Source organism: Actinia tenebrosa, unplaced genomic scaffold (genome assembly GCF_029948245.1).
Source record: "Actinia tenebrosa isolate PJP-AT-01 unplaced genomic scaffold, QUT_ActTen_1.0 PGA_scaffold4__44_contigs__length_22323623, whole genome shotgun sequence".
Taxonomy (NCBI): domain Eukaryota; kingdom Metazoa; phylum Cnidaria; class Anthozoa; order Actiniaria; family Actiniidae; genus Actinia; species Actinia tenebrosa.
In genome coordinates this window covers 10,617,479-10,633,075 of record NW_028292581.1, presented here as the reverse complement: position 1 = coordinate 10,633,075, position 15,597 = coordinate 10,617,479, and the positions used below count along the sequence as shown (strand labels likewise).

The window sequence follows — 15,597 nt, the reverse complement described above, 5'->3', positions numbered from 1 at the left end:
TTTTCACTCTTGTTTTGTGGCAATTTTGTCTTTGTTTTGTGAATACTACCAGGGGCAGAATCAGGATTTTTTTTAAAGAGGGGGTTCTGCATTTAAGATGCATCCACATGTAAAAAAAAAAAAATCAACCCAACCCTCCCCACCCCCCCCCCCAAAACAAAAATTCATTTTGTTTAAATAGAAATCAAAATTCTCATTGGAGGGTTGCAATCCCTAAAACTGTCCTCCTGGATTCACCCCTGCCTAACTCTAAAGTTTGTTGAGTGAACAAGTTTTTATCAAACTCTAAATAAAGTAAAAGTCTAAAATCATTGCAAGCATTTTCATAACTACATGACCCAAATAGGTGGCTATAATTCAAGAATAATTTGGTTTTTTCACTTTCATCAATCAAATTTCCATTGAGCTGCGTTTGTTGATTGGCAGAAGCCAAGAACCCAGATATCTTGAGCTGTTTTGGTCAAGTACTTATGAAAATGGGAGTAACTTTTTCATGAAACAAGCTATCAGCTCTGAGAAAAGCACTTCTAATTCTCATCTCAAGTTTTAAATGATAGTAAGTATTGCTTGAGAATGTCTAGCATAGTCCAATGAAAAGATATAGGTATGAAATAGATAGGTTTATACTGTGGTGTGTACTATGTCAGTTGCTACTCAGAATGGTACATAACTTCTCTGAGATACGGAACCTGGTGCATGGGCCTAGCTTTGGTACAAAGATCTTTTGTTCATCAAACTCAGAAAAGGCCTATGGTGGGAAGCAAAGTTGACAAAAATAAGGTAACGCTGGGCCTGGAAGTGTTAAGAAAACACTAAGGTTGTTATAGCTTTTGTTATGTTTCATTGAAATTTCATGAAACTTGGTAATGTTACAACTTTTTCAACACTCCCAGGGCCGCCTGTGTGTAGTGTTAATAAAGTGTGGAATAATAGGGTGAAAAAATAATCTTAATTTATTCAGTGACCTCACATTTTAGACTGGAGATTCTAGACTTGAACACATGGATTAGGTAGACATTCTTTATAGCTGTTTGATGTTTAGACCAAAAGCTGGATATCCTCTGGTATGTTTGCCTTCAACTGATCTATTTCTTGAACCAACTTTTCCATCTGCACTTTAAGCTCATAATTTTCATTGGCCAGCTCCTGAACTTTGTCAAACAGTGCTCTCTGCTTTCCTTTTCTAACCTTTCTGAATTTCTTGGAAGCCTGATTGTTTCGGATTCTCTTATCCAAAGTCTTCATGAAACTGTCCATTGGTGGTGATGATCTGCTCTTTCCTTGTTTCCTTGGTCTTGCTTCTTTGGCAGATGCAAATGGATCTAAACTCTCTAATCCAGCAACCTTATCAGAGGTACTACTACCAGTATCTATTGATTCCACATCCTCGTCTGGGGACTCAAGTATATCAGTGGAGGATGGTAGGTCAAGGTCTTCAAATGAAGACTCAGGCAAAATTAATGGGCTTTCTTTCAAGTTACTAATGAATGCTGGTACTTCTTGAATAAATTCTGTTTTTTCATTCAATAGGTTCAGGCAACAACCAGGAGTTTTCAAAGAATCAGAATCATCAAGGTTTGTCAATATACTTTCCAGTTCAGCAACTTGGTCAAAAAATGGTTGGCCATAAGAGCCTTGTTTCCAACCAACCCAGCCATCTCCTTCCCTCTCTTCTTTGTCTTGACTCGAGATCTCTAGCAAGTCTGTAAAGGGAAGTGGAGAGGCCAAGCCAAAAGCCCCTAAAAATGTTTTAAATAGATAATCATTTAGCAGTCATTAGATTTAGTGCTCTTTGCTCTAATTTATAATTCCATGAATTTATCAAACCCTGAAACAACCTTTAATTGAAATATAGTATCATTGTTGGGCCTTGCCAGGGAAATAAAACCAGAGACCCCAGAGAAAAACCCTTGAAAAAAAGAGGGGCTTTGCAAACACTACTCACATGTGACTGTGAGCCCAACGATTAATTCAAGACCCCATAGATGACAGGCAAGTGCACTGCTACTAAATCACCCTTGATTCTACATTGCCAAAAAATGTCACAAAAACAGAATTTAATCAGATTGCATTTATTAGCAATTAACAACACAGCCAAAAAAAATGTCAAAAAGAACCCGAATTTAATCAGAGGTCTCATTTATTATCAGTTATCGACACAACCAAGGTGTCAAAAATAAAACCAGAACTTAATCAGAGAGTATTTATAATGAATGATATTTTCCCAATTTAATTGTAAACCGAGAATATTATAAACCCATTGACAATTGGGGGGGGGGGGGGGGGGGGGGGGGGTGGTGAGTCAGAACTGACGTGTTCTGCTTTACGAGGTATTCTTTCCCTTTTCATACTAAAAATATGATCCACACAAAAACAACTTAAAGAATTTCATAAACGAAAAATGACTTACCATTGTCAAATACAACGCCTGGATTCGTAGTGGCAAGGAGCGCTGTAACGATATTCATCGTGCATCGCTGTCCTTTGACTTTGAATGGCCGCCATATTGCCATTCTTCTCCGCCGTTAAAACAGAGTGGGAAGTCTTCATTTTCTTGTTTTTACTCTTCGGACCGAATACTGGGCTCTTTAGGTGCATGTCAGCTAAGTTTCGTTAAGGTTTCTAAAGCGAAAAATGATAGAAAAATGGCTAAATTTCTCTCCTTTTGAGAATCTTTTACCAAAGCTTTTCAAGACTTTGACCAGGATGTGTGACGTAAACGATATGACGTATGACCGTGAGGTACTGGGATTAGCGGTAAGAACGCCTGGGAGGATTTGACATAAGTAAGCAAAATTATTTTAAAAGCTTTATAACTTCTAGATCTAGAAACGAAAAGTATGAATAAGTCTAATATTTCAAAGAGTAAGGAATTTATAGAAAAGGAGAGGAAGTCCCGAGAAGGTCTTCGACTTTCAATCGAACGAGAGCTTGTTGGTGATATGATAAGGTGATGCAAATCGTTTACTTGAAGCATTGAAGCATTTCGTTTGATCATCAAGTGTAAGATTATCATATGGAGTGTGATTTTTGATCAGCGTTGTGCTAGATTAATAACGATAAGGAGGTTTACTCATTTTTTCTCATATACAGAGGCAAAAAATTTATGTTCCTTCCAAATTGGCAATATTATATATTTGAATCATTATGTCATAAATTATATATATTACTCCTCGTCACCCATGTATATTTATTATGAAGATATAACTAGCTAAAAACTAGTGTGAGCTGCGTCGGTGTTTCTAATGAAACAGTAATGATGAAAAGGTAAATTATACACCGTGAAAAGATGAAAAAACTTACTGACGTTTCGGACGCTAGTCCTTCGTCGGAGTAAAAGATTTATTATGATTTATTATATAGCTTAGATAGTACATGCGCTCTGATTGGTCCAGTTCTGTGTTTTATATCAGTGAACATAGACTGTTGCTGATGCCAAGTATGCCCGGGAACATTTACTGTAGTTGTACTGTACTTAGTATATGTTTGACTAAGTAGGTAGCCTTATGCACCTATAAAACGGCATGGAGAGTCTTGAAAGAAAACAGAATTAAGGTAGTGGGAATAGAATTTCTAAGGGTGTTGAAAATGTATGAATGCATAAATCATAACGTTATACTGATCATGATGAGGCTTGTAGAGCAAAATATAGTTTGCTGTTAAATATACCTAAATTATAAATGGAATATTCCTATTAAAGTATATTGATTCTTTTGAAAAATATTTTTTAATAGGTTGCTAGATGATAAGCTATACTGTGATATAACATTTATTATTGACGATGATGATTTTCCTGCACATGTTGCAATTTTGTGTGCAAGGGCTCCTGCGTTCAGCCAGAAGTTTCTTCCTCAGCTCCTTACACCAACAGCAGTACAATCATGTATTTACATTCAGAATATAAAACCAGAAGAATTTTCAGTTTTTTTAAGGTTCGTAATTCTAGTCAAAATCGTCAAAAACATGAAAAATATGGATGTGTTTAGTATATCTGTATTTTCATGGGTCGTGTGGCAGTTAAGTGCAATTTACTTGGTATCCCATCTGAGCAGAGTTTACTGTTGGGGTCTCCCACTTTGCTTGTAGGTTTTTCCATGTTCATTATCCATGTTCATTTTTCCATTGTTAATTCCAGTTTAACGCTTATGACCCTAGTTTAAACCAGTGTCATAATTATATTCTCAAAACAAGGGAATGACACATGGCATGGAATGAGAATTTTAAAAAAATGACAAAGAAGATTAAGTTGATTTTACTGATTTACAACTATGTTGTGTTTGGCTTAGATCAGTATACACAGAAAATATAGTACAAGATTATTCTGCAAATGAATACCCTTGGACAGAAAAAGTGTCTTGGTTCTATCCAAAGGATGAAGTCCAAGCTGAAAAGTATGAGATGTCTAATGGATTAGAGGACAGCATAGAGGAGAGTGATATTGTTGATCAAACTGATCATAATGGCATGAACAAAACTAGCAATGAAGAGAAGTTAAAGCCAGAAAAAGTAGAAATTCTTTCATGTGTTCAAAGAGAGAATATTTATGAAATGTCTTCTACATATATATTTAATGAAAATGGAAAAGAAAGTGGCTCTTATGAGGAGGTAAAAGAGCATGATTGTGAAATAGCCAATGATGAATGTCAGCCTTCAGAACCTGGTGCCAAAACTAAAGAAGCAAAGAAAGCAGGTAGACTGAATGGAGAAGAGGTGAACTTAATTGAAATGGAGGTTTGTCTTATTTTGCAGTTATCCTTTCTTCTCTTTGATTAACTATCATCTCATCTCTATATAACTGTAGTAGATGTGTATATTAAGGTCTCCAAAGCATTCAAAAGATTTTGTCATTAACAGAGTGATATGTGTCTAAAAATGTAATTCTGTTATAAATGTCTTGCTTGCTTCTATAAACTTGGGAAGCACAGGTGGCGTGGCAGTGACAGTGCTCACCTCCTCATAGCATCCCGGGTTTGAATCCTGCAAGTCTCAGTTTTGTATTCCATCAGAAGTAAAGTTGTTTCTTGGTGCTCTTCTGTGCTCCGAGGGTTCTTGTTTGGGTTCTCAGGTTTTCCTCCCTCCACAAAAAATAATTGTCTAAACTTCCAATTTGATCATGGAACGAAGGCCACAGGTTTTGTTAGCCACTGGCTAATAAGTGCTACCTTTGTGAAAACAAGAACGTTTTTTTATAAGAATCTTGTCAAAATCCTACAATTAATATTTATTGGATCCTCATTCATTAAATTGATAATACTTATTACATATTTCCACTCTCAAGGCATGTTGTAAGATTGGAGAAGATCTTCTCAGGCTTGTTAATGACTGCAAAACTAGTGATATCACCTTCCTTCTGAATGGCACTGAAAGAATCAAAGCTCACAGGTAACAGTCTCTGAAATGATCAAAAGAAAGCTATATTTTAGATCCGTACTGTATTTTGTCTACAAATGTGTTCTTTTTGTTGCATAATGTTCAGGTCTATACTTTGTACTCGTTCAAGTTACTTCTCAGCAATGTTGTATGGTGGATGGACAGAAGGCCAAGCTCATGAGATTCCTCTACATGGGTAAGAATGTTGCTCCAGTAGACTTTGGTGGATGGGTGGGGTGAGGAGTTTGCGATACTCCTAGCCGGACCAACACTCGGGGTATTAAAATAACTAAGGAAAAGGTGCTGCCTTTGTAATTACATTTGAAAATGGTTAGACCTTCAAATCTTTTTGAATAAGGATTTAAAACCATGGGTCCCCGGCCCTCTGTCTTCTTCACTATAACTTTGTATAAAGTGGACATATAAGACCCTATGAACATGAGACGCTGAGAACAACCATCATCAATGCCTTTGCTTATAATTACTAGAGTTTCCCCCTCCCGTTCTTCATAGATGAACGCGTAAAAATTTATGTCTGAAGTAAAATCTATGTCATTTAGGATCCAAAGCTCAAGAGCTTTTCTGGCTGTGCTGTACTATTTATATGGGGGAATTACAAGACTACCATTGGAGATAGCAGACATTTGGTATGGTAATTTAAATTTTGTGTATCATAAACCGTCGTATTTCAAACTTCAGGGGTGCCGGAAAGCCAGCAATTAATTCCTGTTTTAAAACAGGGGTATGTGCATCTGTCATTCCTATCGGAAAGTTCCCCAGGTTCTCGGCTCTTCAGGTAGACGCGTATACCTTTTGTCCGGCGGACTGGAAGTTAAAGTTTCCCGCTGTTTTCTTACCATTAGAAACGAATTTCCAACTGGATGGGGCTAAGCATGCTTTTAGTGCATACTAGTTCCAAAGCTCATAAAGAAAAAGCGGAAAAGCCTTAACGGGCTTAGAACATTTTTTCTTAGAATTTTGTGTAATGGTCTTCTTTGCTTGCAAAACTTCCGGGAGATGATACGCGCATCTATCGAAGCGGGAAATGTTGACACGTGCGCTTTGCAAAAAAAGCGGGAAAAGTGGCAGCACGACTGAGCTCAGTTTCCGATCTTTCCATTCAAAATGATGCCATTTGTTTTTTGTTTCAGCCAAAAGGTTTTCGCGCCAAACATTATCAGCAGGCAAATTATAGTTTCTTCTAAAGGCTACGTGTGAGGTTAATTTTAGGCATGTGCCATGTATTTTTTTTAGCGAAGTGCTACGATTGTCTGACATGTACGGTCTGGAGGGATTGAAAGAAGTTGCCTCTTGTCAGCTTAGGATAGAAAAATGTCATTTATTCCATAAGGTAGGTGTGTAAAAAGAAATGCAAAAAACTATTCTACTGGTATAGTGGTATCGAGCATCAATACTGAGTTGAACGGAAAATTCATCTTAATTAAAATCGTTCTTTCAATTTATATTATTTCAGCCTTGCTCAGAATGCATTGCTGGAGTGATTGACTGCCTAGATGTATCGGATCTGTTTCAACTTCCGGATCTTAAATCACAGTCTTTAAGGTGAGACGGTGGCTGTCTTCAATTCACGTTATTTCTTAACAGTTTAATCTATCAAGTTTCGTCCGGCCCCCAACAAAATTGCCATGCATTAAAAACCAGGAAGCTGCTTTACCTTTTTGATGCACTATGTAAAAGGTCAAATTCATTTTTACAGATGGATTGTCAAGTACTTTGACCGGGTATATGGAACGAAGAATTTTGCAAGTTTAAGCAAAACCTTGCAAGAGGAAACCCTTGCTCTCATTCAAAGTACAATGGTAAGTAATGCAGCAAACACTTGTTAATAACGGCAACAGCAACAACAGCAGCTACAATACAAAAAATATCAACGTCAGCAACCACAACAAGAAACATATATAAAATAAAATAAATTAAAATAATAAAATAAATCTTTTTTATACACGGTTTAGGCTTGCTTTAAAGCTAGAAGCTTGTGGGGCCGTGTGTCCTTCATACAGACCCCTTACTACATTCAAATATTCTATACACACAGTAAGGCCAACTCACATATTGATATTTATGGAGGGAGGAAAACCGGAGAAACTGGAGAAAAATCCTCGCGGCACAGGAGAGAACAACACATCAAACAAACTCAACTCACATGCGGCGTCTTCACAGAGCTCAAACCAACGACCCGACCTGTTGGACTCACAGCGGCAAAAGACGACGCATTAGCAGCATACGCCACCCATGCCACAACAGCAGCACTCCAGCAACAATGCAAACAATAACAATTTCAGCAGCACTATGAGGAGCAGCAACAATAACAGCAAATATACTGACAATACAAACTAACTATACAAACTAACTATACTGAAAATACAAACATTAACAAAAGGAGTTATAGACAAGAAACTGGAGCTGCAACACACGCTGAACAAACACACAAAAAAAAAACAGTAAACAACAGCATCAGTATAATCAGAAACATCATCAACAAAAGTAGTGAGGGACAGTTGCAATATTTGATTAATAACATCAATGAACAGTGTTTGCTATTAGCCGCGCTCCTACTGACTCTCATGCAAGTAATAAAAAATAGACCTTTTTACCTTGGCCGTAATGTTTTCCCATTTCAGACCACGTCATTCCCTAGGATATGAATTCTTTGTTTAACGATTGTACATGAGAAGATATGAATCTTCTCTCCCTCAAGGGAATGACACGTGGTCTAAAATGGGAAAACATTACGCCCCAGGCAAAGAGGTCTATTAATTTCCCACCGTGATTTCAGAATTCTTCAAATGTGTTGGATTTGTTCAGTCGCGGGGAGAAGCTGTCATCAAGTATTCCTTGCATCAAGTGGACAGAACCTGTGATGCCTCTTGTCTCTTCTCACATGGATTCCTGTTTATCTTACATTGCATCAAACTTTCCTGTAATCGCAAGGCAACAAGCCTTTTTAGATATGTTGAAGGTATGAAGTCAAATAGAGGAATTCTTCAGTTTTGGATCAGTCTATGTTGCTCAAATTAAAGTTAACTTGTGTAGAAAAGATAATGACTAAGTTTTTTTACTTGACTAATTTGTTACTATTTGGGAATAAGCGAATTAGAAGGTAACTGAAAAGAGTAAATGACGAAGAACTAACGCTCCGAAGCGTCATTACAGTTCAAAACTCTCTTGCCGTGTTTAAATGACCTTCTTGTTTATTTTTTGTGTAGAGTAATCCATGTGTTAAAATGATGACATCGCTGATGATGTCGTAACGTCGATCACTATTATCGCTTATTTTCCTAGTACATTGCTAAAGCTGTGCTTCCAGTTCTTTAGTCTGGGAAAGGGGGAGGGGGCTGCACTCTTACACCTACTCCTCCTGTGCCTTTGGGAAATTTTGAAAATGACCCCTAGTTTATAAGCTATCAGACTCTTGTTCAGATGGGCGTGGTCATTAATGATCTTTACTTCTAAAAGGTACCAATTATCTATGATCTAATTGACAAAAATCAGATGATGAACCGAAAATACATTACGACTGCCATTCTGGCTGTCATTAATCAGTATGATCTCAGGTATCATATTACCTGAAAAACATTCTTAAGGTAGCGGCTTACTCTCTCGTGGCCCTTTAAGATTTGTGGCCTTTAAGATTGGTGGCTTAAGAGGTGCCAAATTGCGGATCTGGAACTCTAATGTACGACGAGCATCCCATCCCTTTTCCAATCAGAATTCCTTTCTCCCCGGTTTTTTACTTTACAGCTGGTATTCGTAAATATTTTGATGTTGAAATTCTGTAAACGTTATAGTAATGCATCTATCCGGCAAAGCAGAAAGGACACCACCCCTCAAAAAAACGACTTTCAATTCGAAATTTTTATGAATATTTGTTTTTTATTTTAGGGTGTAGGCTGGTCAACCCCATTACTGGAAAAAATTTTAAATTCGGTTTGCAAACATTTAACTGTTAACAACTGTTGCGAACAGCTTAAAGAAGCCATGAGACTTCAAAATATTCTCAACGCTGCTGTTTCTGAGGAAAGTTTTGAGAAAGAACAATTTTCTGAGGTTTGTAAGAAAAGTTTTTACCAAATTTGTATGTGTGAAAATCCGTTATATGGAACATGTATTTAATATTTTTAAAATGGTTTAGGAAGTTGGAATTTATTTTAGGGATTTTACAGAGGGATATGGCTTCAGAGAGGATCTTTAGAAATTTGGACTTTTGTGAAGGATCAAACCTTTTTTTAAATTTAATTGACGGAAGCTGTTTCCTTGTTGACTTAATAAGAGGTTCATGCGTTTCTTACTGAATGAAAAGGGAGGGCTACAACCATTAAAAAAAGTTACTGAGAATCCCCGCGCCTCCTCAACACCCCTCCCTCCCCTTTTCACTCCCTCCCCTCCCCCTTCCCCTCCCCCCTGCCCCCTTCCCCTCCCCCCTCCCCTTCCCCCCTCCCCACTTCCCCCCAATTCATCGAGGAAGCTACTTTAACGCTTGAAATGAAATGGCCGTTCACAATTCTAACAACATCACCTCAGATCTTTCACCATTGCATTTGTTTTTCCACAGAAATCGTACAAGTTAGTCGACAGTCTTCAAAGCAGATGCCAGGAGTTTATCGTTTCCAATCTTCACCGCGTTTCTCATACCGAGGGCTGGAAACATCTTGGTCCAAAAACACAAAATGAAGTGCGCAAGTCAAAAGGTACTGTTTCCTTGTATCCACATATTTTCATTGCTACTCAATACAGAGGCTTCCTACAAAATTATAGATGTTTGGTTTTGCCAATTAGATATTTTTTGTTCAAATTTGTGAATGTCTTTTTCAGGAGGATTGTTTGTAGATATTGGACTTCCTAGGCAGGCGAAAAAACTATTTTCTGATCAAACAAAGAGACCACCTTTCGGCAAGAGGTCCGAAAAAAATTCATCATCTACAAAAGCATCAACAACTGGGCTGTCTTATAGTGACAGGTCTCAAGGTTCTGCAGACAGGACTCCAAGGAGTGTCCAAGGCGCCACTTCGAACAGAAATTTAGCATCAGCATCTGGATTGGCCGCTCGTGGCAGACCTCCAGTTTCTGCTGGTTCTGCAAACAGGGCTCGAAGGAGCGTCCAAGACGCCACTTTGGATAGGACTTCAGCATCCGCGACTGGGCGGGCATCTCGTGGCAGACCTCAAGGTTCGGAGAGTTCCGCAGACATGACTCGAAGGAGCGTCCGGGACGCCACATCAAACAGGACTTCAGCATCCGCAACTGGGCAGGCATCTGGTGGCAGACCTCAAGGCCCGGCTAGTTCCTCAGACATATCTCGAAGGAGCGTCAGACAAGCCACTTTAGACAGGACTTCAGCATCAGCAACTGGTCAGGCATCTCGTAGCAGACCTCAAGGCTCGGCTAGTTCCGCAGACAGGTCTCGAAGGAGCGTCCGGGACGCCACATTAAACAGGACTTCAGCATCCGCAACTGGGCAGGCATCTCGTAGCACACCTCAAGGCTCGGCTAGTTCCGCAGACAGGTCTCGAAGGAGCGTCCCGGACGCCACTTTAGACAGGACTTCAGCATCCACAACTGGACAGGCATCTCGTAGCAGACCTCAAGGCTCGGCTAGTTCCGCAGACAGGTCTCGAAGGAGCGTCCAGAACGCCACTTTAGAAAGGACTTCAGCATCAGCAACTGGGCAGGCATCTGGTGGCAGACCTCAAGGCTCGGCTATTGCCGCAGACAGGTCTCGAAGGAGCGTCCAGGACGCCACTTTAGACAGGACTTCAGCATCAGCAACTGGGCAGGCATCTCGTAGCAGAGCTCAAGGCTCGGCTAGTTCCGCAGACAGGTCTCGAAGACGCGTCCAAGACGCCACTTTAGATAGGACTTCAGCAACTGGACAGGCATCTCGTAGCACACCTCAAGGCTCGGCTAGTTCCGCAGATAGGTCTCGAAGACGCGTCCAAGACGCCACTTTAGATAGGACTTCAGCAACTGGGCAGGCATCTCGTAGCAGACCTCAACTTTCTGCTGGTTCTGCAGACAGGAGTCGAAGAAGCGTCCAAGACGTCACGACAAGAACGGGTTTAACTTCAATTTCTCGAACTGTCAAAGGCACGGCAGCGAATAATACCCCATTAATTGCGCCAAACCTGCAAAATCTGTCAAAGCAAGAACCTAGCAAGCGGAATTCAAGATCATCTGATGCTTCGACATCAAGGTCAATAACTGCCAGCATATCAAATAAGAAAAGGCCGAGTTCCTCTAAAACAGGTGTTAGATCGACGACTCGCCCAGGAGGGTTACCACATACACTTAGCCGTTCATACTCCGTTGTTAATCGAGCTAAACTTGTTGACGTGTCAGGGAGAAAATATCTTTCTGATCCATCAATTTCTGAAAAAGGAAGAAAAGTAGATAAGGGATTTAACGATTCAAGTAAAATAAGACCAAAGACCCGTGGTCAAATAATTAGTGGAAGCATAACAATGAGTGAGAATTCCAACCCAAGTATAAGCAGGGCTGATGGCAGTCGTATAAAGTCAGCCCGGGAAAGTTTCGTTGGACCTGTTAGGCTAGCCCAAAGGGGGAAGCCTCAACAGATCGTTGGTGACCAGAATAAGAAACAGCAGAACGTTTCAGTATATTCGAATCAGAAAGATTCAGCCAGCAGTGCTAAGCCAAAACAATTGGACACCCAGACCTCTAAAAGACCATTAGCTGCACAACCAGTTCCATACAGTCAATCGTCCACTATCCAAAACCAAACAATAACAATAGCAACGGGATTAGATTTGGAGGCATCCATCGGTGAATTGACATCATCAGCTGTGTCATCTGGAGAATGTGATAGAATACTGTTGGATGAGGCAGTACAAGCATCGCAAATAGAAGAAGATAGATTACTGGTGAATGAGGCAGTAGATCTAGAAGCATCGCCAATACAAGAAGATGATAGAATACTGTTCAATGAGGCAGGAGAAACAACGTCAATACAAGAGGATGATAGATTACTGACATTGAATGAGGCAGTAGAAGCATCGCCAATACAAGAGGATGATAGATTACTATTGAATGTGGCAGCAGAAGCATCGCCAATACAAGATGATAGAATACTGTTCAATGAGGCAGGAGAAACAACGTCAATACAAGAGGATGATAGATTACTGACATTAAATGAGGCAGTAGAAGCATCGCCAATACAAGAGGATGATAAATTACTATTGAATGAGGCAGCAGAAGCATCGCCAATACAAGATGATAGAATACTGTTCAATGAGGCAGGAGAAACAACGTCAATACAAGAGGATGATAAATTACTATTGAATGAGGCAGCAGAATCATCGCCAATACAAGAGGATGATAGATTACTATTGAATGAGGCAGCAGAAGCATCGCCAATACAAGAAGATTATAGAATACTGTTCAATGAGGCAGCAGAATCATCGCCAATACAAGAAGATGATAGAATACTGTTGAATGAGGCAGGAGAATCATCGCCAATACAAGAGGATGATAGATTACTGGTGAATGAGGCAGTAGAAGCATCGCCAATACAAGAAGATGATAGAATACTGTTCAATGAGGCAGCAGAAGCATCGCCAATACAAAAGGATGATAGATTACTGGTGAATGAGGCAGAAGATCTAGAAGCATCGCCCATGCAAGAAGATGATAATTCCTCTTCCTTGTCATCGTCATAAATGATAAAATGTACGTACCAACGCAAGATGATGATACTATAGGACGACAGCAGGAAGACTTGCCGTCATCATCATCATCATCCGATTATTATTATCATCATCATCATCTTAACCATCATCCTCTGGTGCAACTAAAGAATCAAGATTATTAAGTGAATATCATTAGAAGATCATTATAAGTAAAAGCATCATCACCACCAGCTCATCGCCATCATTCATCATCATCATTTTCACCATCATCGCTCTATGGCACAAAGAATCACTAATGATCACTGACGGTTAAACCCATTCATAATTAGAGAGTTTTAGATTTACGTTCACGGCAAACGTGAAGCGTCAGTTGACCAGTGAAAAATTGTTTCAAATTACTGAAAAGGAATCGCAAAAAGTCCAAGTAGTAGAAAAACAAAAGAGTATTTGCGCTTGGTGAGAAAGTTTGCAAGAGGTAAAGTGAAATACAGGAAAACGATGAAAACGTGGTCACGTTTACCGTTTGCGGGGATAAAGAAAAGTCAATCTAAAACTCATTATCTCATTATCCGTCCTCATACGAAGAATAATAATCCATAATAATCATAAATCATAGTAATCCTCTAGTTTATTTATGACAAAGTTTTAAGTAAAATCATCACTTCCACCATGGATATCATCATTATCATCACTGAGATTATTGATAAGAGAAGATAAATTGAGAGTCAGCGAACTAAACGGCATTGTTGTCATTTTATAGCAACAAATCGTGTGATTTTTCATAATTATTTATTGAAGTGAAAGAATCGTGTTATTTTTCATAATAATTTATACGAGTGACCCCAATTATATTTATTTCAAACTGATATATTCCCACTTTGATTTCTCTTTAATTCGGTTACTGAGAACTTCCGCTTGGCCAGCATAAACTACTGCATCTACTTTCTCACATAGTCAAAAGTATTTGTTAGGCTTAAAATAACCTTTGAAAGAAACGAGTGGGGTTGACAGGACGGAAAAGTGGAAAAAAATTCCAATATGTATACGCAAGAGAATATGAAGTAAGGCTGAAAGGGTAAACAGCGAGTTCACCTTTTCGGCGCTAGCCGTCACGGGGTATAAATTGTTTTAGATTGTGTTACGGTCACTAAAAAGTTCGGACATTGTTCTCGAACTTCCGTACAAATGTACTGACTCTAAATGAACTATTTACTTGGTTAATGTTTAGTTAGTTCTCTAAATACAAGTAAATAATCATTTTTCTAGCTTGATTGAAGCTTTTCTTACTGCTGTTAAGATAGCTAACTAAAGAAATCTACCTAAATTTTCTCTTTAAAGTCAGTGAATTTGTATGGAAATCCGAGAACGATGTCCGAACTTTTTGGTGACCGTAGCACGATTCAAGCCAGCGCCGAAAAGGTGAATTGCGATCGGTGATTGGCGATTGCATGACCGAAAGGCACGGTGGGAATACTTCTAAACAGGAATGATCGCTGTTTTTTAAATGTTTTTTTTTTGTGTCTAAAAACAACATTAAATATCTCAACAAAAAACTCTGTGCTATTGACGAGATTAATAGTAGTTATAAACATCAGTATTCCAGCTATTATTGGAGCTTGGAATGGATCGCTTCTTACCTATCACCGTTCGCTCCTTCAAGTCATTTGATGAATAGCTGTATACGTGAAATGGATATTGGAAGGGAGGGGAAGGGAGCGCAAAGAAATCAATCAGCCGTCGGCTCTGCTTCCTATAAAAAAATTCCAAAATCCTCTGCATAACCATGACACTTCAGCTCCCACTCCGTCCCACACACAAATCGGTCCGCGTAATTTCCTCATAATACCAATAATTTTCCCACGCTCGGCGAATAACTCTCCACTAATTTATATTTTTAAAAAATCATTCAAATTTCAAATTTGAAACAAATTCATGGATGAACGACAAAACGAGATAATAAAAAATGAATGATAAAGTAAAAATTTATTTATGGGGTCATGTGTTGAGGACCAAAAGGAAGTATAAAGATCTTAAAAACGACACGGTTTTGGGGGGCATTTGAGTAAAATAAAGGGGTAAGGCATATTCAACTCCCCCGGCTTTCTCAATCTGGTCTCAAAAGTAATATATTTAAAATATAGAATTTGTTCCCTAAATATATTTAACTATAAAAATATCTTTTTGTCTGATAGACTTGTCCTCTCCACTCTTTGCTGTTGATCATGATAAAGGCTTGAATTTGGAAAGTAGAAGCGGCTTCTCTTTGGCCACATGTAAGACTTCAGCCGGCCGGCCAGAAGCCATTATTTTTGTCATTTCGCTAGTGACATTTATACGTATGAATAGCGAGAAATGAAATAATTAATATAAAATGCAAGAAAAAAAATAAAAATCAACGATTAAATCAATACAAAATAAGAATAAAAAACCTTTAGTTTTATCTTTGGAAGTCACGCAAGAAAAAGCGCGGGCATTCATCCGTATTTGAGCCCGCAAATGCTAAAATTCTGCACAAAAAAGATGCGCGCGCAGCATTTTGCCGTGATGCATCTCGGGAAATTTT

At 38.9% G+C, this 15,597-nt stretch overlaps 2 protein-coding genes across 2 annotated transcripts; one reads left to right on the top strand and one right to left on the bottom strand.

Moving 5' to 3' along the window:
* Positions 1–152: 152 nt before the first annotated feature.
* On the bottom strand, positions 153–2,707 carry LOC116307396 (uncharacterized). Its single transcript, XM_031717649.2, has 2 exons — positions 2,411–2,707; positions 153–1,739 (listed from the first exon to the last, which is right to left on the bottom strand). Exons 1-2 carry the CDS (start codon positions 2,511–2,513, stop codon positions 1,039–1,041), a joined length of 804 nt encoding a protein of 267 aa, XP_031573509.1. The 5' UTR covers positions 2,514–2,707; the 3' UTR covers positions 153–1,038.
* Positions 2,708–2,840: 133 nt separating this feature from the next.
* LOC116307756 (uncharacterized) lies at positions 2,841–14,971 on the top strand. The gene is made up of 13 exons (XM_089036787.1): positions 2,841–2,950; positions 3,735–3,932; positions 4,287–4,731; positions 5,279–5,382; positions 5,477–5,566; positions 5,931–6,017; positions 6,625–6,721; positions 6,845–6,933; positions 7,088–7,190; positions 8,168–8,350; positions 9,274–9,438; positions 9,944–10,079; positions 10,204–14,971. The coding sequence occupies exons 1-13, from the start codon at positions 2,841–2,843 to the stop codon at positions 13,062–13,064; spliced, it is 4,668 nt and encodes a 1,555-aa protein (XP_088892913.1). The 3' UTR covers positions 13,065–14,971.
* Positions 14,972–15,597: the final 626 nt, after the last annotated feature.

Coding starts and splice junctions, on each gene's coding strand:
- LOC116307396 (XM_031717649.2), bottom strand. CDS start 2,513: ATGGCAATATGGCGGCCATTCAAAGTCAAAGGACAGCGATGCACGATG. Junction 1,740..2,410: donor AGGCGTTGTATTTGACAATG/GTAAGTCATTTT, acceptor AAACATTTTTAG/GGGCTTTTGGCTTGGCCTCT.
- LOC116307756 (XM_089036787.1), top strand. CDS start 2,841: ATGAATAAGTCTAATATTTCAAAGAGTAAGGAATTTATAGAAAAGGAG. Junction 2,951..3,734: donor CTTGTTGGTGATATGATAAG/GTGATGCAAATC, acceptor ATTTTTTAATAG/GTTGCTAGATGATAAGCTAT. Junction 7,191..8,167: donor CTCTCATTCAAAGTACAATG/GTAAGTAATGCA, acceptor CCGTGATTTCAG/AATTCTTCAAATGTGTTGGA.